General features: G+C 45.5%; 1 protein-coding gene across 9 annotated transcripts in view; it reads right to left on the bottom strand.

Annotated features, from left to right (window-relative positions):
- The window catches only part of TMEM132B (transmembrane protein 132B), a 505,248-nt gene that overhangs the window by 332,073 nt on the left and 148,749 nt on the right, over positions 1-24,426 (bottom strand). The window contains exon 2 of one of the 9 annotated variants that reach the window (XM_054664705.2): positions 20,712-20,828. The exons of the other annotated variants lie outside the window; for them this stretch is intronic. Coding sequence (XP_054520680.2) covers position 20,712 — 1 coding nt within the window. The 5' untranslated portion in view covers positions 20,713-20,828. The remainder of the gene's footprint in view (positions 1-20,711; positions 20,829-24,426) is intronic. 9 annotated transcript variants of the gene reach the window in all.

Raw genomic sequence — 24,426 nt, 5'->3', positions numbered from 1 at the left:
CACCATTTTACATTCCCATCAGCACATAGAGGATTACAGTTTCTCCACATCCTTGCAAAAACTTGATATCGCCAGGTTTTTTATTTTAGTCATTCCATTGGTTGTGCAGTGGTATCTCATTATGGTATTAATTTGACTTTTCCTAATGACTAACAATGTTGGGGATATTTTCTGTCTTCAAAACACAAAATGTAAAAGTTTGACTCAGTAAACAAATCGAAATTGAGAGATGTCACATAACAGGACCTCCGGTTTCTCTCCCCCAAAATCAGAAAAATCTACCACTTCTTTGGTCTACATTGCATGTATCCAGATCCAGCACCTCTTTTCCAGAACTCTCAGTTCCTAATTTCTCTGATTTAGACAGGCAAGACCAATGCATACGCTGAATCTCAGTAGCACCTTCAGCGGAGCCTGGGGCAGGATCTTTGAATCCACACACCAGTGGTTCCAAGTCAAAGACAAGAGCCTTCCTCTTAAGTGGAACAAATAAAGTTATAAACGAGTTCAGGTGAGGTTCTACCACCCAATGAGTCTGCTGAAAATTTACCAAAAACATTGTGGTTCTCAGAGGTTTGGGAATCTGGAATTGCAAATAGAGAGATAGTGGGTGCATAACATCTGCTCCTTCTGGAAGATGTGTTGCTTTCCATATTCCCCACAGTCCCAATGTCTAAGACCAGCCTGACCCCAGTGCATTTTCCCTTGTCCCTATGGTGCGTGGTGTTTCAGGAGCAGGCTCATGATTCATTTAAATGCATTTGTTTCCATTTAAGTCGGCCAAAGACTGAGGTCGACTCAGCTCCCCCCTTGTGGAGCCGTTCCTGTACTTAAACACAGGAATGGAAACAGGCCTGAGTTCTTCATAGAGCAAACAAACCTGTCCCTTCTCCTAGCCAAGCTCACCCCAGCAATCCCACCAGGAACCCCTAATGTCCTCTCCAGCGCAACAGGCCGGTTCCACATGCTAATAAAAGCTGACTGTTTCAAAGCCTGCTGGCAAATCTTATTAAAGTAATCCCCCTCCCTGAACCCAGATTATTACAGCCACCTTTATGGTAGAATAAAAATTAATTTTCTCAGCTATAATAAGAGCGATAAGAATGAATCACTTGGGACCAAATAAAGATTACAATTAGCTCCAACAGAATAAGACTAAATTTAACGTAGGCCAGCAATTTATTTGCTCCTATTTTCTCTCTGGTGCCTGCATGAATGAGGCTGCTGGATCAGACCTCCTCGCCAGCTGGGCCATTGTTGATACAGTTACATGAGGGGCTCCAGCAGGACGGTGAGGCTCCAAGCCAGCCCCCAAAAGGCCAAAGCTCAGTGCAGGACCCAGAGACATCACAGGAGAGTCCAGGCAAGGGAGGCCAGTCCTTGTAGAAAAGGTGAATTGTGCTGCCCTAGACTGGTGGCTCCCTTTTTTTTTTTAGGCAGGGTCTTGCTCTATTGCCCAGGCCGGCATGCAATGGCACAATCAGGGCTCACTGCAGCCCTCGACCTCCCAGGTGCAAGCAATCCTCCCACCTCAGCCTCCCAAGTGGCTGGAACTATGGGCACAAACCATCACACCTGGCTAATTTTGTTTATTTTTTATAGAGACAGGGTCTCACTATATTGCCCAGGCTGATCTTGAACTCCTGGGCTCAACTGATCCTCCCACCTCAGCCTCCCACAGGGCTGGGATTACAGGTGTGAGCCACTACACCTGGCCAGTGGCTCCCTTCTGATCACTGGACCTATGTGATAATTGAACCCTTCAGTATCCATCCCCCTCCTGGTAACTGCACCCCAGTTTTGAGTCAACAAGAAGGAAGGAAGCCCAGCGCAGCCCTGAGGGGAACCAGAGAGTCAGTGCCCATCTCAGCAGGATAGGGAGGGTAGTCTGAGGTCACCATCAGCTGTGGATGTGTGATGGATCAGAGTTAGTCTGCAGCCACATGAAGGGCAGCAGGGTGTGTGGCCACAGCAGAAGAGAGGCTTCCAGTCCGTGTGGCTCAAAACCAACCAGTCCTCCTGGGGCTTGAACACAAGGCGGCAGCCTCGTTAATGTGGAGGCGTTGGGACCCATACTGGAGAGCCAAGTTCTCGTTATTTCTCCCCTCTTCCTCTGCCTGTCCCTCTCACTGTGTGGATGGAATGACTGTTCACTATCATCATCAATAGCATCTACTGTGTGTTGTTCATAGTACACTGCCACCGGCTCTGAGCTAAACACGCTACACGTGCCACCATCTCTGCAAATCCTCCCACCAGCCCCGGGAGCTGTAGTCACGGGGACTAAATTCTTCCCATTTTACAATTGAGGAAACTGACATTCAGAGAGGACACAACTCTTATCCGAGGTTCACCAGGACAAAACCAGGACCTGAGCCACCTCTACCTGATGCTCTTACCACGGGGCCACCTGCCCTGAAACCCAGGATTATTATCATGGCCTCTGGGGACAACCAGGGGACCCCAGTGGGTCAATACCAGCAAGAGAGGCCAAGGACATCCAGTCCAGCAACTTCCAGACTAATTTTTTCCTTAGCTATACAAACTGTTATTCAAACAACATATTTTTAATTGATTATGTAATATTTTTACAAGAGGATTTTTATAATACAGTGAACATATCTGGACCAACCATCCAAGTTAAGAAACAGGTCACTGCACATGGAATCAACCCAAATGCCCATCAATGGTAGACTGGATAAAGAAAATGTGGTACATACACACCATGGAATATTATGCAGCCATTAAAAGGAATGAAATGTCCTTTGCAGGGATATGGATGGAGCTGGAAGCCATTGTCCTCAGCAAACTAACACAGGAACAGAAAACCAAACATTGCATGTTCTCACTTATAAGTGGGAGCTGAATGGTGAGAACACATGGACATGGTGGGTCAGGGACAACACACACTGGGGCCTGTCAGGGTGGGGGTGGGAAGGGAGAGCATCGGGAAAAATAGCTAATGCATTCTGGGCTTAATACCTAGGTGATGGGCTGACAGATGCAGCAAACCACCATCACACACATTTACCTACGTAAAAATCTGCACACCCTGCACATGTACCCCAGAACTAAAAATAAAAGCTGAAGAAAAATAAATTCATTAAAAGCTCTGTTTGAAAAAAAAAAAAGAAAGAAAGAAACAGGTCACTGCAAACACAGGTGAAGTCCTCCGTGGTCCCTCCCTAACCACAGTTCCCTCCTGACCCCAGAGGTAACCCCTTTCCTCAACTTGGGGTTCACCATGTTGTGAGTTTTTTTACTTTTATTGTCGTATATAGTGCCTACATATGGTAAGATATGTTGTATCATTTCTAGATTTTATATAAATAGCATTGTACTCTATGATTCTACAACTTGCATTTTCCACCCAACATTATGTCTACGAAAGTTACATTTATTGACACACATTGCTGTAACCCACTCACTTTGCTACTATTTGGTATCCCATTGTATGGAAATACCATATGGATCCATTCTCCTGCTGGAAGTTTAGGTTGGTTCCAAGCTTCTGTGATTACATACAACGTTTTAAGAAACAATTCTCACACACGTCTTTGTGTTTATATTTGCATTTCCACTTACCTAGGAGTGGAGTTTCTGAGTTGTTTAAGGGGAAAAAACACCCTTACAGAGAAAGATGATGAAGAGAACCACTGAGAGCTCCCCAGATGAAGCAAGGAGGGCAGGTCTGGGGCCCCTCAAAGTCACACTGGCCACCCCTTCTGGCAGCCCCAGAATGTGAAGGCTCCAGGTGAAAGCCCAGCCCTGGAGGTCACTTGCCCAAGGTCAACAGGCGGGAGACTCCACTAAGCTGATGACGGAGGAGGATAGAGATGATGAGGGGATATGACCCCATGGTGGGAAGGCAGCACTATCCTTTGATGATGTCCCCTTCACTCAAGCCAGGACCCCTTGCCAAAACCAAAGCCCAAAGTCCTGCCCCCAGCCCAGGAAAAGGCAAGGACAAAAGACTGAAGGGGAGCACCCCCACTTCCCAGTTCTGACCGTCGGGTGAGAGCAGTGGATCCATGCTCCGGATGCAAGGTGATCTTTAACAACAGAGACTGATGGGCAGGGGAGACTCAGCCTTTTACACAGATGCACCTGCAGCAATGTGAAGCTGCAGGTGAATTTAAACAATCGTGCCTAATAGTCTCACAGTGCGCACTCCAGGCCAGGTGCTTCCAATCGCTTTGAGTATACCAACCCATGCTAATCCTCTCAACAACCCAGGTACTACAATCAGCTCCATCTGAGGAGGAAACTGAGGCACAGAGAGGGGAAGTCACTTGCCCAAGGTCAACAGGTGGGAGTCTCTGCCAGGCTGATGATGGAGAAGGATCGGGATAACAAGGGGTTCTGTCCCCAAGTTGGGAAGGCGGCACTATCCTTTGATGGGGAGCCCCCCATTCTGCTTCCAGCCCTCTCACCACCCTGCCAGGAACAAGAGGTAGGTGGGTTGTGGTGGGCAGGCAAGGAGAGGAGGCTTGGCCAAAGGCTCTGGCTGAGAAAGAGATGTACTTATTTATCGGGGACCTTAGGCGAGTCACATCAGGCCTCCTGCCCTGCTCCCAAACCTCCCATGGCTCCCATCTGACTCAGAGTAAAAGTCCAAGTTCTCATGGCAGCCTGTAGTACAGTTTGTGGGATGGTCCTTCTCACTGCTCTGTCCCCCTCGCTTACGTCACTGCAGCCCCCCACTTTGTGTCTAGTGGACATCTGGCACCGTTCTGCCACAGGACATTTGCACTTCCTGCCCCCTCTTCCGGAATGAGCTGCCCCAGGTCTTTATATAGTCAGTCCCTTCCCACTACTCAGACCTCAGCTGAAAATCATCTACTCAGTGCTGCCTTCTTTGACCACCTTCTAGAAAATAGCTTCATGGAAGCCAGGTTAAAGGTACATAGGACCTCTCTGTACTCTTTCTGCAGCTTTTCTCTACATTTAAAATTGGTTCAAAATAAAACATTTTAAAAAGGAAAGAAAAGAACCCTTTAGCTTGATGTATTGAGGAAAAGCAAGGTTAGAATGCCTGACATAGAGAAAGAGAAAGAGTGGGAAGAGATGCTGCTTAGAATCAGGGCAGGGGCAGGCCATGCAGCCACTGCTCCTGCCCCCCACCAGGAGCTTGGATTTTATTCTCAAAGGGGTCTCAAGCCAGGCAGCTCTGAAGCACATCAGCAATTGCCCATAGGACTGTCCTGTAGAGGAGGAATTAGATTTATCCTGTGTAATCCCTGGAATCCAGGATGGACTTGATGGGGAGGCAGATATGGATCTGTGTAGAAAGAATGTTCCAACACCTAAAGACAGAGGAGGAGGTAATGAGCCCTCTTCCTTTGAGCTGGGCAACTTGAAGCTAAGGGAGTGCTTGTTGGAGAGAACATTCAGGGAACTCAGTATCCAGGACAAACTCTGCTACTCTAAGACCACCTGTGTCCCCAGAAAAGCCAGCCAGGTGAGGGGGGATGCTGATCTTCCATTTCCGCAACATCCAGGGGGTGGTGACCCAGGGTCCCCTGCTTGTTGTCCTAAGTACCTCCATTACAACCACCTCCAGAGCATCCTCAGTCTCTGGAGCCACTGCTGGGCAGACGTCAAGGGCTGCAAACTGCTGGTGTGCATTACAACAATTGGCCAAGTAGCAACTGCTATCTTTAGATGGGGAATGGGGTCTCCTGTTCACTCCAAGTCCCATCACCCCTTAACCACCAACAGGCAAGTGACACAGAATCTGAGGCTCCAATCCCAGCTCTACTGCCTTCTAGTTGTGTGACCTTGGCCAAGTGACTCCATTGTTCTGTGCCTCAGTTTCCTCATCTGTAAAACAAGGATCATGGTACCCACGGCATCGGGGCTATCATGAGGATTGCTTGAGTTAAGATACATACAAGCATTCAGAGCAGTGGCTGGAAAATAATAATAGTGTTAAAAATTCCTATTATTGACCAGGCATGGTGGTTCACGCCTTTAATCTCAGCACTTTGGGAGGCCGAGGCAGGCGGATCACTTGAGGTCAGGAGTTTGAGACCAGCTTGGCCAACATGGTGAAACCCCGTCTCTACTAAAAATACAAAAATTAGCCAGACGTGGTGGTGGGCGCCTGTAATCCCAGCTACTTGGGAGGCTGAGGCAGGAGAATCACTTGAGCCTGGGAGACGAAGGTTGCCGTGAGCTGAGATTGCCCCACTGCACTCCAGCCTGAGTGACAGAGCGAGACTCTGTCTCAAAACAAAACAAAACAAAAAAACAATTTCTACTATTATGCACCTTCACGTAGGCACAGTATCATCAGTTGGATTTGCAGCTGTGCTGATTCCCTAACCCCTAACCTACTTCCTTCTGTGCATAAGCTGCCTGGTTCCTGGCATTGGTTGAGTTTGCAATCCCAGGAGGGTGCCTTCTTGAGTCTGTCTAGATCACATAGGAAAGAAAAAACCAGAGCAGAGCACTAAATAAACCTGAACAGTTAACCAGCCCCAACTCTGCCTGCAAGTGTAGACAGGACAGTGCCCCCAGACTCCCCTCTCCAGCTCCAAGTCTCCCATTTCTAGCGGCATCTGCAGACCTCCCACATGGCAGCCAGTGCCCACCAGAGGCACTTTGCACAAAGAAGACATTTCTCAGCTAATTTTTATTCTAATTTCTGAAAGAACAGGCCAGGCAACCTAGATAGTCATTAGCACTGAAGAAAGAAACATCTCATCCCCGCTCCTAACCCCTCAGACTTAGCTGAAAAATGACAGCAGCCTCTGGCAACTTCACTCATTTGAGCTGGAAGAAAAGATCTTTGTGCCTCCCTCGCGAGGGTTCGCGACCTCTTGTGCGGTTCCCAGCTTAGAGAATTTGCCCCGTTCAAGCCCTGCTGGCTCAGTCTCTTCCAGGAAGTAGTAGCTGAGCCCCTCTGAGCCCGGGTGCAGGAAGCGCCTCCTCAATGCAGCACAAGAGACCCAGGAAGCCCAGCACCACCTCTGGGGCCCACAGGACCACTTTTCCCCTGTTCCTCGCCTTCAGGGCAGAAGGCAGCGTTACCTTCCAAACCAGGCTTCTGAGCAAGAAGGAAAGAAAGAGCCTCCCATCTGCTGCCTAGAGTTGGTACTGAATCTCGGCAAAACCTCCAATTACTCTGGAGGAGCCATCGCTGCTGATCTTTGTCAAAATCTCCACATTCCAAGAAGGTGAGCCCTCGTTACTGTTTCCAGACGCCCACACAGAAGTCAAGGCTGGTTTGCATAGGACTGGAGGCTGGGACGTGGCAGCCTGCACCTCGAATTGGAGCAAGACTTTCACAGAAACAAAACGTAATCAAGTCCCCTGCACACACTCAGCTAAGCTCTCTGCACACAGGTATACATGAGTTCGCACGCCGCCCAGGCAGGTGCTGGATGACAAGAACAGAGACCAAAAAAGATGCACTGATCCTGGGGATGATGATTTGAGTTCAATCTGTATTTGCTGAAAGCCCATCATGTGCCAGAAGACAGAGACACAAAGAGATGTCCTGACAGAGAGGACGGCTGGCCAGACACTTTGGCGACACACAGGACTGGCTAGGTCATATGCGGGGCCCGGTGCAAAATGAAAAGGCAGGGAGCCTTTGGTCAAAAAGTATTAAGAATTTCAAGAGCATGACACAAAGTTTGGGGTCCTTCTGAGCATAGCATCCCCTGCAACTGCTCCAGTCCCATGTCCGTGAAGCCAGCCTCGGTTGCATGTGACAGAAAATTAACCCAAACCAATGGAGGTGGGGGGAGGGGAGGGAAGGGGAGGGGAGAGGGGTAAGGCGTGAAAGGAAAGGTGGGGGAGGAGAGGGGAGGGGAAAGGAGAGGGGAGAGGGAAAGGGGAGGGGAGGGCAAAAGGGGAGGGGAGGGGAAAGGAGAGGGGAGGGGGAAACGGGAGGGGAGGGGGAAATGGGAGGGGGTGGGAAATGAAGGAAGGGAGAGAGAAAGGGAAGGAGGAAGGGAGGAAGGGAAAAAAGGAAGAGAGAAAGAAAGGAGGAAGGAAGGGAAGAAGAGGAGAGGAGAGAGGATGGAAAGAAGGAATAAAAGAGTTAAAGAGCAAGGAGGCATCAAGAAAGAAAGGAAAGGAAAAGGAAAAGAGAAATATGTGGATCATATAACTAACCATCTAGGAATTGCTTCTATCTGACTGGACACAGATTCAAATCATTCTCAAAACCAAGGTTTACTGACCCTTGCTAGGTGTCAGCCACTGTTCTAAGGGATTTACATGTATTGACTCACTTACTCATCATCATGAGCCCCTGACCTAGGTATTTCTATGTCCCCATTTTTAAGATGAGGAAACTGAGGCACAGAAAGGTTAGGCAGCTTGCCCCAAGATTCCAGATTCAGTACGCAGCCAAGCCAGGATTCAAACCCAGGCACTCGCACTCCCAGCTCACACGAGAGGTGTCAAATAAAAATTATGCACACGGTCCACATCCTGAGCATGTGCAGGCTTCCAGGAAAGCAGGTGCTTTGGTAGACACATCCAGCACCAGTTGTCTGTGGAGGCAGAAGGGTTAAAGGAAGAGCTCTCCATTGGTTTAGGGTGTATTCATTAGGGATGGCCCATTCTAGACACCCTCACCCCCATCCTGTGTCCTTTCATAACTCCTCAATAGCACAGAAGACAGCAGGATGGGGAAATGGCCACAGTATACAGAGCCCACTGTGCCAACTCTGAATTCACATCTGAATCCTGACAGATTTCCGCAAGGTGAAACCTGTAGGAACAGCTCTCAGGGTGAGTACATTTTAGACATTTCTCAGTGACTGTCCCTGAGTGGAATGCAACCATCCAGATACATTAGCTGTGCCATCCATCAGCCCAGCAGGCTCCAGAAGCAGAGGCCAACTTCCTCAGAGATGGTGGCGCTCAGCCTGGGTCTCTCCAGAGGACGCTGGGACATCTACCCAAGGGTCCTCAGAGGGCCACCCAGGAACAGATCTTTTCATTCTTAATGTGAATTTCTTGCTAACCTTTAAAAATGGGGAGTTCAAGCCCAGGCATCTTGAAGAAACGGCTGAGCCCATGTCCAGAGCAAGACATGTACCAGACGAATCTGGAGGATCTTGTGCCAAGAAGTAGGAAAATGCTTTTACTGATGGGGATGCATCAAAAGGACATGCGAGGCAGCTGGAAGGAGCGCCTGCTGGGCAACGATGGGATGATTTAGAGCATCCAAACAACTAATGACTCAATGGGTTGAAACCCATCAAATATACTAAAATTCATGGGTTCACAGTGATACTAACAATGGAGCATATGGAGAGTCTATCGGGCTGAATTTCCGGCTTCTCTTGAAAAACTGGAAGATCTGACAGCATTAGACCTATACTCTCATATGATGACAGTTGGCTGGAGCTGGGAGCAGCTGTCCCTTGTAGGCAGGGCACAGGCTTTCCACTTTGCCACAGTCCCCACCACTCCCTATTACTGCACTGGAGAGAGCGTGCTCATTGTTTGTATATGAGCACCTGCTTCACTCCTTTATGCCATGTACCTGCTACTTCAGTCTCAAATATCCTTCTGATCTGGAACATCCCTCATCTAGCAGTTCCTGGAGGTCAGATCTGGCCTAGCTTCTCTAGGCTGCTTCCAAAAGGCCCATGATCAGAAGGAAATATCATGCTACTGAAAAAAGATGGACCACATTCCCCACCCAACCTCCCTGCCCCTGCCACACATCCTCTGGCCTGCCCGCTGTCTGCCCTGTTTGGTTGGGGTTCTGTGCAGAGGCATAGTGGGCTATGATTTGCATTTTCAAAGGCTCATTCTGGCTCCTCGATGAGAATAGACTGGAAAGAGATAAGCATGAGAGAAGCAAGATGCTAGAAGCAGCTTCAGCAGATTCCAGGAATGAGATCATGGGGCTTGGATCAGGGTGGAAGAGAGAAGATGGGCCAGAACCCTGGGAGTTCAAAGCTAGAGGTGGCGACTCACTGATGGATAGGATGTGGGATGTAAAAGGAAGAGAGAAGCTGGGATGACGCCAGGGTTTTCAACCTGAGCAAACTGGAAGGATGGAATTGCCGTCAGCTGCCACGTGTGTTCTGGGAAAGTATGACTTTCATGTCTATTTAAATTAATTGAAATCCCAATTAACTTTGATTTAAAATCACCATTCCCAAGCAGCAGTTGCCTGCCTCCCCTCATAACCCAGAATCAAAATGGCACCCGCTCTTGTAACGGTGACCCGGTTTCTCTATGACTAACAAACAGGGATGCCAAACGGGTTGAGTGCCAGCGAGCCAGGAGCATCCGTAAGAAAGAATCTCCCTTTAAAGGGCCACTGCTGCAGGATTCTTCTGCAAACCCCAGTACACACCCACCTTTTGTCATGCTCAATTATGTCTAAGAAGATGTGAACAGTGTATCAGCCCATCTTCCTAAAATAGCCCAGAAGAGCAAGCAGGAAATATTCCACCCCAAAAGGTCTTTCACTGAAGAGTTGGGAAGCTCCGGAAACAGGTGCATATAATTGAACAGCCTCAGACACCAGTACTCAGTGATGGGCCACTTGATGTGACATCGTATTTGATTTCTATAATTGCTCAGCCTGTGCCTTGAGTCAAGGAGACATCCTAAAACTGTTTCTCACATCAACACACCCGTTAGCAGATGAAAGGGAGGTGCCCTCCCAAAGCCTCTAAATGTACTGTGCCTCTCATTGTTCAGTAAGACCCAGAACCACCGTGGGGGTGTTGTTGGGGGGGAGGTCAAAGTGTTTCTCTGCGTGGCTGGCTACGGTTGCCATGGTAACCAGAGGCCTACCAGAGGAAGCAGCCACTGAGAGACAGCCCCACGGGGGACCCGTGGCTGGGAGCTTTCCGAGTAGAGAAGTCTTACCTCCCTGGGGTAGGGAGTGGTTAGGTAGACTTGAAGAGGGCAGTCTAACTTATAGGCCTGGGTTCAAACCCAAGTTTCCCTGCTGACTAACTGTGTGAACCCTGGAGCTTACTCAAGAGCTCTGCACCTCAGCTTCCTCAACTGTAAAATGGGAGGGACCATGGGTGTAGTGGGGATCTAAGGAGACAGGCAGTGTGCCTAGCAAACAGGAGCCCTCAACAATCCTGCTATAATTCCCAGCCACCATCCACACCACCACCTCTGTCCGGGTCTCCCACAAGCCATGCCACTGCCCGCCAGGAGATCTGGCTGGACACGTGTGCAGGAAGAGCTGCTTTGCACAGCTTGTGGTGGATGGTGTCTTCCAGAGGGTCACACCAGTAGATCCATCTCACATGACATTCCTTCCTACAGGGATGGGCCAATGTCCCTTCCCTTTGAGTCTGGGTGGGCCTGGGACTACAGTGAAAGGGACTCCATGGGCCTTGTGAGGCAGTCATAAAAGGAAATGCAGCTCCTTCCTGGTCCTCTTGGGACGCTCACCCTTGCAACCAGCTGCCATATTGCAAGGAAGCCAGGCAGCCACAGGAAGGGGCTCATGGAGGTGTTCCAGCCACAGCCAAGCTGTGATCCCAGCAGACAGCAGCATCAACCCCCAGACATTCGAGTGAGCCCTGAGATGACTCCTTTGAGCTGCCTAGGATGATGACAACAAGTGGACCAAAGACAGCTGTTCCTGCCACACCCTGTCCCAATTCTAAACTAGTGAGCAAAATAAATGCCATTGTTCTTTTAAGTCACCAGGTCTTGGGCTAGTTTGTTATGCAGCAATTGATCATAAGAACACAACTCCTAGAAATTTTAATTTTGAGCCTCACTCAAACAGCTCACTATAAAATTCCTTGAGGGCTCAGCCAGAGGACAGACTTTGCCAAGGAAGCACATCTCCATTAGCTCTTCAGTGATGAACCTGGAGGGGAAGCAGAAGTGCTGATTTTTGCCTGTTGTATTGTCCATTTCCCCCGAGAATGGAAATTCCAAGAGGACAAAGACCACATCTGAGTTTTCCCTGCCTAGGACAGAGCCTGGCACATAGTAGGTGCTCAGAAAATATCGGTCAAATGAATGAGAACATCAGATACAAAAAGAACCAAATAATTAAGATTCTAAAGTGTGGGAATGAATGTTTTCACCTGATGTGTACTAGTAGTAACCACAATAACCAAACTAATAAAAGCAAGCTGCAAAGATCTAATCTTACTACCCCTAAAAGAACAAACATCTGGCAGGTAGAGGAAGGCAGATAAAGTGATATTTTTCTTTTCAAGGCTGCTTCTGAGTCTATGAAAAGATAAAGAGCATCTTATTCCAAATAGCATATAAAATTGAAGCATTATTAAAATACATAACAAAGAATCTGAATGTCTCCTGACCACAATGTTCAGTTTAGGATTAGTCATAATAGCAGAGAACTAGAATCAGTTAACAAGCCCATCAGGTGGAGAAGAGCTAAATAAATCATGACATGATGGAATATTACACAGCAGGTAAAAAGATTGAGGTAAGTGTAAATGTGCTAACATGGTTAGGTCTACAGAATATATTGTTGGCTGAAAAAAAGCAAGTTGCAGAATACTATATCAATATAACATTTAAATGAAAAATTAAATGCACAAGAATAATATATTGTTCATGGTTCCATATATAAGGAAAAATATAAAAACATTAAATTCATGATCATATTTGCCTCTGGGAGAGGGGATGGAATTGAGGATGGTGCAAAAGAGAACTTCAATGTTTTCTGTAATGTTTGGGTCCTTTTTTTTACAAAATAATAAAAGACCTGCTGCAAAAGTGACAAAATGTGAACAGCTGACATTTCTAGGTGTGGAATACACTGATATTTGTTATGTTACTCTTTGTACTTTTCACTTTTTTTATTCCTCAAAATAAAAATTACAATTAAAAAAAAAGAAAGGTTTTTCACATCCTGCTAGTAGAATTGTAATTGGCAACCCCATTTTAAAGCACAATGTACAATAATTTATTAAAATGGCAAATGCATAACCCCTTGAGCCCAGCAATCTCATGTCTTAATATTCACCCTGGAGAAAGGCTAAGCACTCAGTCAGATAACAGGATATTAGCCAAGCATTGCTCGTAATGGAAGACACTTGGAGACAGCTTAGATGTCCACAAGTGGGGAATAGCTAAGGTGTCCAGAGCAGTTCCATATTCCAGAACAATATACAGCAGCAGCAAAGAACAGAGTGGATGACATCTATGAAGTGGTGTGAAACCATCTTCAGGATGCATTGTTGAGGGAAAATAGGCAAGTTGCAAAAATATTATGTAAAGTATATCTTTTTTAAAATACTGTATTTTTCTACAGGTGAATATATATGTACACACATATATATAACTATATATATACTTATACTATATATAGTATATGTATATACTTATGTGTATATATATACTTGTAATATACTTGTATTATAAGTATATATACTTGTAATATACTTGTATTATAAGTATATATACTTGTAATATACTTGTATTATAAGTATATATACTTGTAATATACTTGTATTATAAGTATATATACTTGTAATATACTTGTATTATAAGTATATATACTTGTAATATGCTTGTATTATACATATATACGTATATTACAAGTATATATACTTGTATTATACATATATACGTATATTACAAGTATATATACTTGTATTATACATATATACGTATATTACAAGTATATATACTTGTATTACTTATATATACTTATATTACTTATATATATTTATATTACTTAATATACTTATATTACTTAATATATATATACTTATAATATAAGTATATATTAAGTAATATAAGTATATATACTTAATACATATATTTAGTAATAGAAGTATATAAGTAATATAAGTATATATAAATATATAAGTATATATTAATATAAGTATATATACTTATAAGTATTATAAGTATATATACTTGTAATATAAGTATATATACTTGTAATATACTTGTATTATAAATATATATACTTATAAGTATATATACTTGTAATATACTTGTATTATAAGTATATATACTTGTAATATAAGTATATATATACTTGTATTATAAGTATATATACTTGTAATATAAGTATATATACTTGTAATATACTTGTATTATAAGTATATATACTTGTAATATAAGTATATATACTTGTAATATACTTGTATTATAAGTACATATACTTGTAATATAAGTATATATACTTGTAATATACTTGTATTATAAGTATATATACTTGTAATATACTTGTATTATAAGTATATATACTTGTAATATAAGTATATACATATACTTATATTACAAGTATATATATACTTGTAATATAAGTATATATACTTGTAATATAAGTATATATACTTGTAATATACTTGTATTATAAGTATATATACTTGTAATATAAGTATATATACTTGTAATATACTTGTATTATAAGTACATATACTTGTAATATAAGTATATATACTTGTAATATACTTGTATTATAAGTATATATACTTGTAATATAAGTATATACATATACTTATATTACAAGTATATATACTTATAATACAAGTATATACATACTTTTATTACAAGTATATATACTTATATTGCAAGTATATATATACTTATATAACATATATATACTTATATTACAAGTATAGACATAGACATGATCTGAAATAAAGAAAATAAAGGTGTAATAACTGTGGTTACCTCTGGAGAGAAAGTAGAGAGAGACGTGGGGCTTGGGACGCTGATCACAACAGACTTTAGCCCTATTTGTAATGTTTTCATTTTCACACAGATAAACAGTAATAATAATAATAGCACACCCTATCTTGCTTTTCTGATTTGCACTGTTCTAAGTGCTTTCCATGCATTCATTCATTCATTCAATCCAACAACGGTCCTAAGAGGTTGAGTGCTATTATTATTCCTATTTTACAGAAAGGATCCCAAAGTACAGAGAGGTTAAGAAAATCACTTAAATCAAAAAGAATCACAACCATACAGACTGAAACACATTAGTCGTATTTAAATCCATGGGTTTGTCATGATACTGCACGAAACCTTCCTGAGTGTCTACACCATTCATTCACTTATTCAAAAATGAGCCCTCTCTATGTGCCGGACAGAATCCCTGGTCTTGTGGAGCTGACGGGTTTAGTGGGAAAAAGAAAGACCACCAATGAAATAAATAATAACATGCATAGGATTCTAGACAGCTGCAAATGACATGGAGAAAAATGAAGAAGGATAAGCAACACTGGAGTGGACTCCAAGTGGTTGCAGTGTTAAGTAGGAAGCCAAGAACCTCCTCAGGCCAAGGGCCACCATCATAAAGGTCTAAAGAGGTAGGAGCACAGAAAGGGAAAGGAGGAGGTCCCAAGAAGAGGAAATAGGTGCAAAGTCCCTGTGGCAGGAGCATGCCCAGGGTGTTCCAAGGCTAGCAGGAGGCCAGTGTGGCCAGACTGGAGCAAGTAAACAGACACGAAGTCATAGAGGTAATGGGAATGAGCAATTATTTAGAGCATTCTGATCAACTTGAAGGACACTGGCTTTTACTTGGAATGAGATGGACATCACTGGGGCATTTTAAGCAGAGGAAGAACATGGTGCAATTGACATGCAGCAAAGCTGCTTTGGTTGTTGTGGGAAGAAAGGATTGAGAAGGGACAAAGGAGGAGGCCACTGCAATGGTCCAGGCAAGCAACAATAATGGCTGGGAGCAGTGAAGGGAAGGAGAAGGAGTTAATTTCTGAATATATTTGGAAGACAGAGCCACAAGATTTGCTGAGGCTTGGAAGGAATTAGAGGGGAAGAATCAGGGATGCTGTAGGTTTTTTAGCCTGAGAAGCTAGAAGGATGGAATTGCCATCAGCAGTAGGGAAGGCTGTGGGAGGAACAGATTCAGGGCAAAGGTGGGAAGTCTGGTTTTGGGCCAGGTGAGTATGAGATACCAATGAGACGTCCAGGTAGAGATGTCATGTAGACAGTCAGAGAGAGACGTCTGGAGCCCAGGGGAGAAGTCCTGGCTGGAGATAGATTGAATAAGCTTCATCTGCCATCTGCTAAAACCTGAGGCTCCAAGAGCTAAATGTGGCCGGCAGGTGTGTTGTGTTAAGCCTGCATAATATTTTTTAATTTAGATTTATTTCCCACATTTTTCGTAAGAGTCCAGATTTCCAGTCATGGTTGGAAAATTAGACAATCTGCCAACTTTAGACTCCAGTTCCTGGTTGGAGATGGGCAGTGTCCACCTCCTTGGACCAGGCAGCCAACCAAAGCTTCCAGTTGGCCAGCTAAGCTTATCACCTTACCTGCCTGGCCCCCTGGGGCCTATCAGTAACATTCCTGGCACAAGACTCTAAGAAATGAATCTCCACTTAGACAACAGCTGTAGCACAAAGCTAGTGAAGCCTGGAACTTCTGACTTTTCCTCCTTCTCTACCCAAAAAGCTCATTACAAGGATCTCGCAGACAAAATAACCTAGCATGATCTCTAACTTCACTGGAGTACAGAGTTGTTAAACACACCCAGCAATAGAGAAAGATGGAAACTCAACGTCAGCCAGGTGGGAAGCAACACGAACAGTCCATCTGGCTCTCATTTCCCTAAATCAAGATTTCCTTGTCTTTTAAACTTAGAGATCTCCAGCAAAACAATAATAAATCACAGCAAAGTGTTAGGAGGTTTTCTTTGCCATCCCACAAAGCATGTATTTTCATTACCTGTCCCAGATTGGCCAAATGAAGACCAATGTGTCTATAAAACGCAATGACATGTTAATACAAACCTTAGAAAAGATAAAATGCTTTTTATCTCCATCTTAGGAAAACCTAATAAAGAATTAACTGTCCGCGATGCCATGGAATTTCACTCAAGGCTTTACTTTATGCCAGGACTTCTTAGATCATTAACTTTTAACAGACAGGCTTCCCCCCCTACCCTGGGCTTTGGACATGTGGCTGCCATCTCACACTACACTGATAAGCCATTAAAATTGGACTCCCACTTCCCATCAGAACTTTAGTTACGAGCTCTGGCTGATGCCTCCTCATGACAGCAAATCCCAGCATGAATCTCGTATGTCAAGGTTTGCAGCTAAAAGGTCTCAGCAGTATTTACTCGCACAGGTCTCTTATTGCTGAATGGGAACCCCTGAATCTAAACTGTCGCCCACGTCTGATCTCCATGATGGCACTCCTGAAGAAGTTGTAGGAGACGGGTTGAAAAGAAGGCAATTTAAATTTGTAAGGCTTCAGAAGTGTGCCAACATATTCAGAGTAGCTGGGGAGTTCTCCAATCCATGACAAGGAGTGCCCAACCTCCCCGGGGGAGTTAAAAAGTAACAAGTCTAATATCCTGAAACAGCACAGCAAATGTCTTACTTCCAACAAGACGATGGCTCCAACAGTGATTACCAGAGAGAACAATGACCTCCCAACACTCAGGAAAAAGCTCACCAGTGCTATGCTAAGAATGTGTCAATACCTGCACTACGAATGTGAAGCAGCAGCAAAGAAGAAAAGATTTTTTTTTTTAGAAATGGGGTCTCACTATGTTGCCCAGGCTGGAGTGCAGTGGCTATTCACAGGCGCAGACATGGTGCACTACAGCCTTGAACTCCCTGCCTCAAGAGATTCTCCCTCCTCAGCCCCCCAAGTAGTTGGGACTACAGGCAAGCAGCACCATGCCTTGCTAAAGAAGAAAATTTTTAAACACTAGTTCCTGGTGTTTGGAAAACTGGATATCCACATGCAAAATAATGAAGCTGGACCTTTATACTTTATACCATACACCAAAACTATCTCAAGATGTATTAGAGACTTAACTAAAAGAGCTAAAACTATAAATTCCTAGAAGAAAACCTAAGGGCAAAATCTTCATGATCTTTCAAGGGTGTTACATTTATGAAATCATTGCAAAATCCATGAAGGACAAATCTTCATGGATTTTGCAATCATTTCATAAATATAACCAAAAAAATACAAGCAACCAAAATAAATAAATTGGACTTCTTAAAAATAAAATTTTTGTGCATTAAAGCAGGGGTCCCCAAACCCTGGGCTGTGGACCAGTACCAGTCCGTGATCTGTTTGGCCACAAAGCAGGAGGAAAGCCCGGCTGGTGGGCAAGCGAAGCTTCATCTGTGTTTACCGCCACTCCCCATCACTCACGTTACCACCTGAGCTCCGCCTCCTATCAGATCATCAGTGGCATTAGATTCTCATAGGAGCACAAACCCTATTGTGAACTGCGCATGCGAGGGATCTAGGTTGTGTGCTTCTTATAAGAATCTAACTAATGCCTGATTTGAGGTGGAACAGTTTTATCCCAAAACAATCCCCCATCACTGTCCATGGAAAAATTATCTTCCATGAAACCAGTCCCTGGTGCCAAAAATGTTGGGGACTGCTACATTGAAGGACACTATACCAAGAGAGTGAAAAGACAGCTCACAGAATGGGAGAAAATATCTTCAAATTCCTATGTGATAAGGGTTTACTATCCAGAGAATAGAAACTTCTACAACTTAGCAACAAAAAGACAAACAACCCAATTAAAAAATGAGCAAAAGACTTGAATAGACATTTCTCCACAGAAGATATACAAATGGCAAATAAGCACATAAAAAATTCTCAACGTCATTATTCATTAAGGAAATGCAAATCAAAGCCACAATGAGATACCACTTCACACTCACTAGGATAGCTACAATTTTTTAAAGGGAAAATAATGTCTGGGAAAATACGTGGAGAAATTGGAACCCTTACAGATTGCTGGCGAAAATATAAAATGGTGCAGCTGCTGTAGGAAACAGTTTGGCAGTTGATCAAAAAGTTAAGCATAGAATTACCATATGATCCAGCAATTCCACTCACAGCTATAGACCCTAAAGATCTGAAAACAGATATTCAAAGATACTTGGCCATGAATGCTCACAGCAGCATCACTCATAGTATCCAAAAAGTGGAAACAGCCCAAATGTCTATCAACAGATGAAAGAATAAACAAATGTGATCTATCCACACAATGGAATATTATAAAAAGGAATGAAGTTCTGATAGATGCTGTAACACGCATGAGCCTGGAAAACATTATGTTAAATATAGGAAGCCGGACACAAAAGGACAAATATTGTGTGACTCCACTTACATATGAAATATCTAGAATAGGCAAAGTTATAGAGACAAAAAGTAGATTTGAGGTTATCAGAGGCTGGCAGGAGGGGAGAAATGAGGAGTTTTTGCTTAATAGATACAGAATTCCCTTCTGTTTTTTTTTTAATATACAGAGTCTCGCTCTGTCCCCAGGCTGGAGTGCAGTGGTGCGATCTCAGCTCACTGCAACCTCTGCCTCCTGGGTTCAAGCGATTCTCCTGCCTCAGCCTCCTGAGTAGCTGGGATTACAGGTGCCTGCCATCATGCCTGGCTAATTTTTGTATTTTTAGTAGAGACGGGATTTCACCATGTTGGCCAGGCTGGTCTTGATCTCCTAACCTCAAGTGATCCGCCCACCTAGGCCTTCCAAAGTGCTGGGATTACAGGCATGAGCCACCGCACCCAGCCTGCTTAATGGATATAGTTTCTATTTCAGATGATTAAAAATTTTGGAACTAGACAGAGGTGATTGTTGCATTTCATGGTGAATGCAATTAATGCTACTGAATTACACTTAAAAATGGTTAAAGTGGCAAATTTTATGTATATTACAAAAATAAATTTTAAAGAAGGGGGAAAACACCTTTTGCCCTCTTTGCAAGCACCAAAAATCCAGAGTCCCATCCCAGACTTTAGATTCGGGCAGGCCTGGGTTCAAATCCAGCTCTGCCAGTTATAGATTGTGTGTCTGTACTGGCTATCCCTTTCCACAATAGTGCTGTATAACGAACAACCCCAAAACTCAGTGGCTTAGAGCAGTAAGCATTTGTCTAACACATCCCTCTGCAGGTTGATGATTCCACCTGGGCTCACTGGACAGTTCTTTTAGTCTCCGCCAGGCTCACTTTTTTTTTTCTTTTAGACAGGATCTGATTCTTTCACCCAGGCTGGAGTGCAGTGGCATGATCTCAGCTCACTACAGCCTCCACCTCCTGGGATCAGGTGATCCTCCCACCTCAGCCTCCCTAGTAGCTGGGACCACAGGAGAGCACCACCATGCCTAATTTTTTTTTTAATTTATTTTTGAGACAGAGTCTCCCTCTGTCACCAGCCTGGAGTGCAGCGGCACAATCTCAGCTCACTGCAACCTCCACCTCCCAGGTTCAAGCAATTCTCCTGCCTCAGCCTCCTGAGTAGCTGGGATTATAGGCACGTGCCACCGCACCTGACTAACCTTTTATTTTTAGTAGAGACAGGGTTTCACCATGTTGGTCAGGCTGGTTTCGAACTCTTTGACCTCATGATCCATCCACCTCGGTCTCCTAAAGTGCTGGGATTACAGGCATGAGCCACCGCACCCAGCCAATTTTTTCTTTTTTTTTTTGTTTTGTTTTGTTTTGTTTTGAGACGGAGTCTCACTCTGTCGCCCAGGCTGGAGTGCAGTGGCATGATCTCAGCTCACTGCAAGCTCCACCTCCCGGGTTCACGCCATTCTCCTGCCTCAGCCTCCCGAGTAGCTGGGACTACCGGTGCCCGCCACCACGCCCGGCTACTTTTTTGTATTTTTTAGTAGAGATAGGGTTTCACCACGTTAGCCAGGATGGTCTCGATCTCCTGACCTCGTGATCTGCCCGCCTCGGCCTCCCAAAGTGCTGGAATTACAGGCATGAGCCACCGCGCCCAGCCAGACTCACTTAAATATCCGGGGGTCTGCTAGCTCTTGGCTCATCTAGACTGGCCTTGGTGGCACGACTCGGATCTTCTCCACTTGCCTTCCATCCTCCGGTAGCTTGGGTGTGTTCTCCTCATGGCTGCAGAGAGCATGAGGCAAAGAGGAAACACAGAGGGTCTTCAGAGCTGGGCGCAGGGCTGGTGCACGGGCCATCCCCCTGAATTCTAGTGGCCAAAGCAAGGCACGAGCCCTGCTCAGATTCAAGGGGTAGAGAAATAGACCCCGCCACTTTAGCAGAGGAATTCAGCCCTGAATGCAATCAAGCTCTGCCAGTGTCCTTTGACAACTCAGCACCTCCACATAGATCCCTCTATAAAATGAAAAATACAGATCAGTGCGAGGATTCTGAGATAATCCACAGAAAGCAGGTAGCACTGAGCCTGACACATTATAATCCACTAACAAATGTCAGCTTTTATGAGATATTATCAGCCACTTAGGTCAAATGCTCGAAATTTCAACTAAAGAAATTTTTTAAATAAATACCGACATGTATACCAACATATATATATACATATATATATCTCCCAGAGTCACGTAGCAATGGAGGCAACCTCATAACATTCTCCTTTTGAATTATTTGTAAGTTATATGCCATGGGAACCCATCCTCAGAAGTCACCGAGAAAGCTGTCATCACAAAAGCACCCCAGTGCAGGCATAGTACAGGTAAGGCTGTTTGCAGGCAGCTGAAGGAACAAGGCTCACCCAGTGCAGCACCTAAGTGTGTGGACTCTGGAGGCACAGTGGCCGGGGTTCAGATCCCAGCCATGCCCTTTGCCAGCTGTGTGGCCTTGGGCAAGTTACTCCACCTCTCTATGTCTTAGTTGCCTTATCTATAAAATGAGCTAATGACGGCTCCTCCTACCTCATGGAGTTGCTATGAGGATTAAATGAGTCAAGTCACCTGATGTGCTCAGAACAGGTCCTGGTATACAGTAGGCACTCTATAAATGGTAGTTATTATGACAAAGATGTTCCCCTTTGCTCAGACAGGGCCTTAGTGTTATCTAGGGCTGGGCGCAGGGTTGCAGTGACATGATCTCTGGATGTAGGCAGATAGGTAGGTGCCACTTCTCTAGGGCCACACACAGGGGCCAAGGTGCCATCTGATGCCACTTGGGGGCTGGCTCAGCTTCCCTACAGCCTCTGGCTCTGTCAGGGTGTCAGGTGGTCGGGCTGTAACAAGGGATATAAAGAACAAAAGAGACCAGGTGCAGTGGCACATGCCTGTAATCCCAATGCTTTGGGAGGCTGAAGTGGGAGGACTGCTTCAGGCCAGGAGTTGGAGACCACCCTGGGCAGCATAGCGAGACCTTATCTCTACATGTACCAAAAAAAAAAAGAACAAAAGGGCAGGCTAAGAGGAAGGGTCATGGCTGGGGTAGGGAGAGGGGTTCCTTTAGGTGGGGTGATCGTGAAGAAAGGGAGAGAGCAGGCCTGGAGGTATCTGGGGGAAGGTGTTGCAGGCAGCAAGCACAGCGAGTGCAAAGCCCCCGGGGCGGCCCATGCAGGGCGCATGGGAGGAACAGCTGGGAGCCAGACCCTGCAGGGCCTCAGGCCATGAGCAGGACTTGGGTTCTTGCTCTGAGTGAGGAAGGAAGCCAGCAGGGAGTTGAGAGCAGGGAAATGGCATAATCTGACTGACAACTTACAGAACCCCACAAGCTCTGTGTGGACAGACAGCAGGGCAAGTCGGGGACGCAGGCGGGTCCAGGAGAGTGAACCAGGGCGGGAGGGGTCACTTAGACCAGGGTGAGAAGGGTACAGATGCGGGGCATCCTTTGGAGGAAGAGCCAGCAGGATCTGCTGGTGGATCAGACAGGATGTGAACACTGACACTGACGTGGTGACATGCGTCTGGAAAAGCGGTGACAAGGGTGGCCCCAGGGCTTTGGGTCTACACTTGGAGCAATGAGGTGCTGCTTCTGGGATGGGGAGACCAAAGGATGCACAGGCTGCACGGGGCTAGAGGTGGCTCCTGAAGGCTCTAGGGAGCTCCTGAGCAGGTCAGGGAAGGGTGAAGCAGGCGCCATCAGCCCAGAGTCGGTCTGGAAGGCCGCAGACTGGAGGCAGCCATCCAAGGTATTGACATGGGAAGGGCTGGAGGACCAGGTCCTGGATCATTCCAGATGCCGAAGGTCAGGGAGATGGATGGGGAGCCACAATGGGGCTTGGGAGGAGCCGCCAGGGAGGCAGGAAGTAAGCCAGTGAGTGATGAGTCCCAGGGCCCAGGGAAGCACAGATCCAGGAGGGAGGGAGAAAGGAACAGAACCGAGTGTTGGAGAGACAGTGGGGTGACTTTGACAAGAGCTGCTGCATAGTACAGTGGGGGGTACAGCCTGATAAAAGCGGGTTCAAGAGAGAACAAGGTAAAAGAATGGATGGCAGCAGAGCGCCAGGGTGCACACCTGTATAGTCCCAGCTATGCAGGAGGATCGCTTGAGCCCGGAGTTTGAGGCCAGCCTGGGCAACACAGCAAGACCTCATCTCTAAAAAACAAGTGATGGGCCGGGCGCGGTGGCTCACGCCTGTAATCCCAGCACTTTGGGAGGCCGAGGCAGGCAGATCACAAGGTCAGGAGATTGAGACCATCCCGGCTAACACGGTGAAACCCCGTCTCTACTAAAAATACAAAAAATTAGCCGTGCGTGGTGGCGGGCGCCTGTAGTCCCAGCTACTCGGGAGGCTGAGGCAGGAGAATGGCATGAACCCAGGAGGCAGAACTTGCAGTGAGCCGAGATCGCGCCACGGCACTCCAGCCTGGGTGACAGAGAGAGACCCCGTCTCAAAAAAAAAAAGAAAAAAAAGAAAAAAGAAAAATAAGTGATGGGAGGGAGTAGATGTAACACTTTTTTTTTTTTTTTTTTTTTTTTTGAGACAGAGTTTCACTCTGTCGCCCAGGCTGGAGTGCAGTGGTGCGATCTTGGCTCACTGCAAACTCTGCCTCCCAGGTTCAAGTGATTCTCCTGCCTCAGCCTCCCGAGCAGCTGGGATTACAGGCACCCGCCACCACACCAACCTAATTTTTGTATTTTTGTTTGAGACGGGGTTTCACCACGTTGGCCAGGCTGCTCTCGAACTCCTGATCTCAGGTGATCTGCCAACCTCAGCCTCCCAAAGTGCTGGGATTACAGGTGTAAGCCACCATGCCCTGCCGATGTAACACTCTTGAGGAACGTTTCCTACAAAATGCAGTAGAGAAACTGGCAGTAGCTGCTGGGTGGGTGGGAGGGAGATGGACTGGTCAATGGTATTGGGGTTTTTTTGTTTTCATTTTGTTTTGTTTTGTTGTGTTTTGGAGACAGGGTCTCACTCTGTCTCCCAAGCTGGAGTGCAGTGGCGCAATCATGGCTCACTGCAGCCTAGAATCCTTGCTCAAGTGATCCACCTCAGCCTCCAGAGTATCTGGGAACACAGGCTCGTGCCACCGTGCCCAACTGATTTTTAACTTTTTTGTAGAGATGGGGTGGCCTCACTATGTTGCCCAGACTGGTCTCGAACTCCTGGGCTCAAGTGATCCTCTTGCCTCAGGCTCCAAAAACACTGGGATTACAAGCATGAGCCATTATGCCAAGCCTAAAGGTATTTCTTAGGAGGGAATCATGCTTGTTTACTGTTGGGAATGGTCCAGTGGAGAAGGGAGCATGGATAATGTGGGAGAAAGAGAGAGGAGGA

This window comes from Pan troglodytes, chromosome 10, assembly GCF_028858775.2.
Source record: "Pan troglodytes isolate AG18354 chromosome 10, NHGRI_mPanTro3-v2.0_pri, whole genome shotgun sequence".
Lineage (NCBI taxonomy): Eukaryota > Metazoa > Chordata > Mammalia > Primates > Hominidae > Pan > Pan troglodytes.
This window is presented reverse-complemented; position numbering and strand designations above follow the sequence as displayed.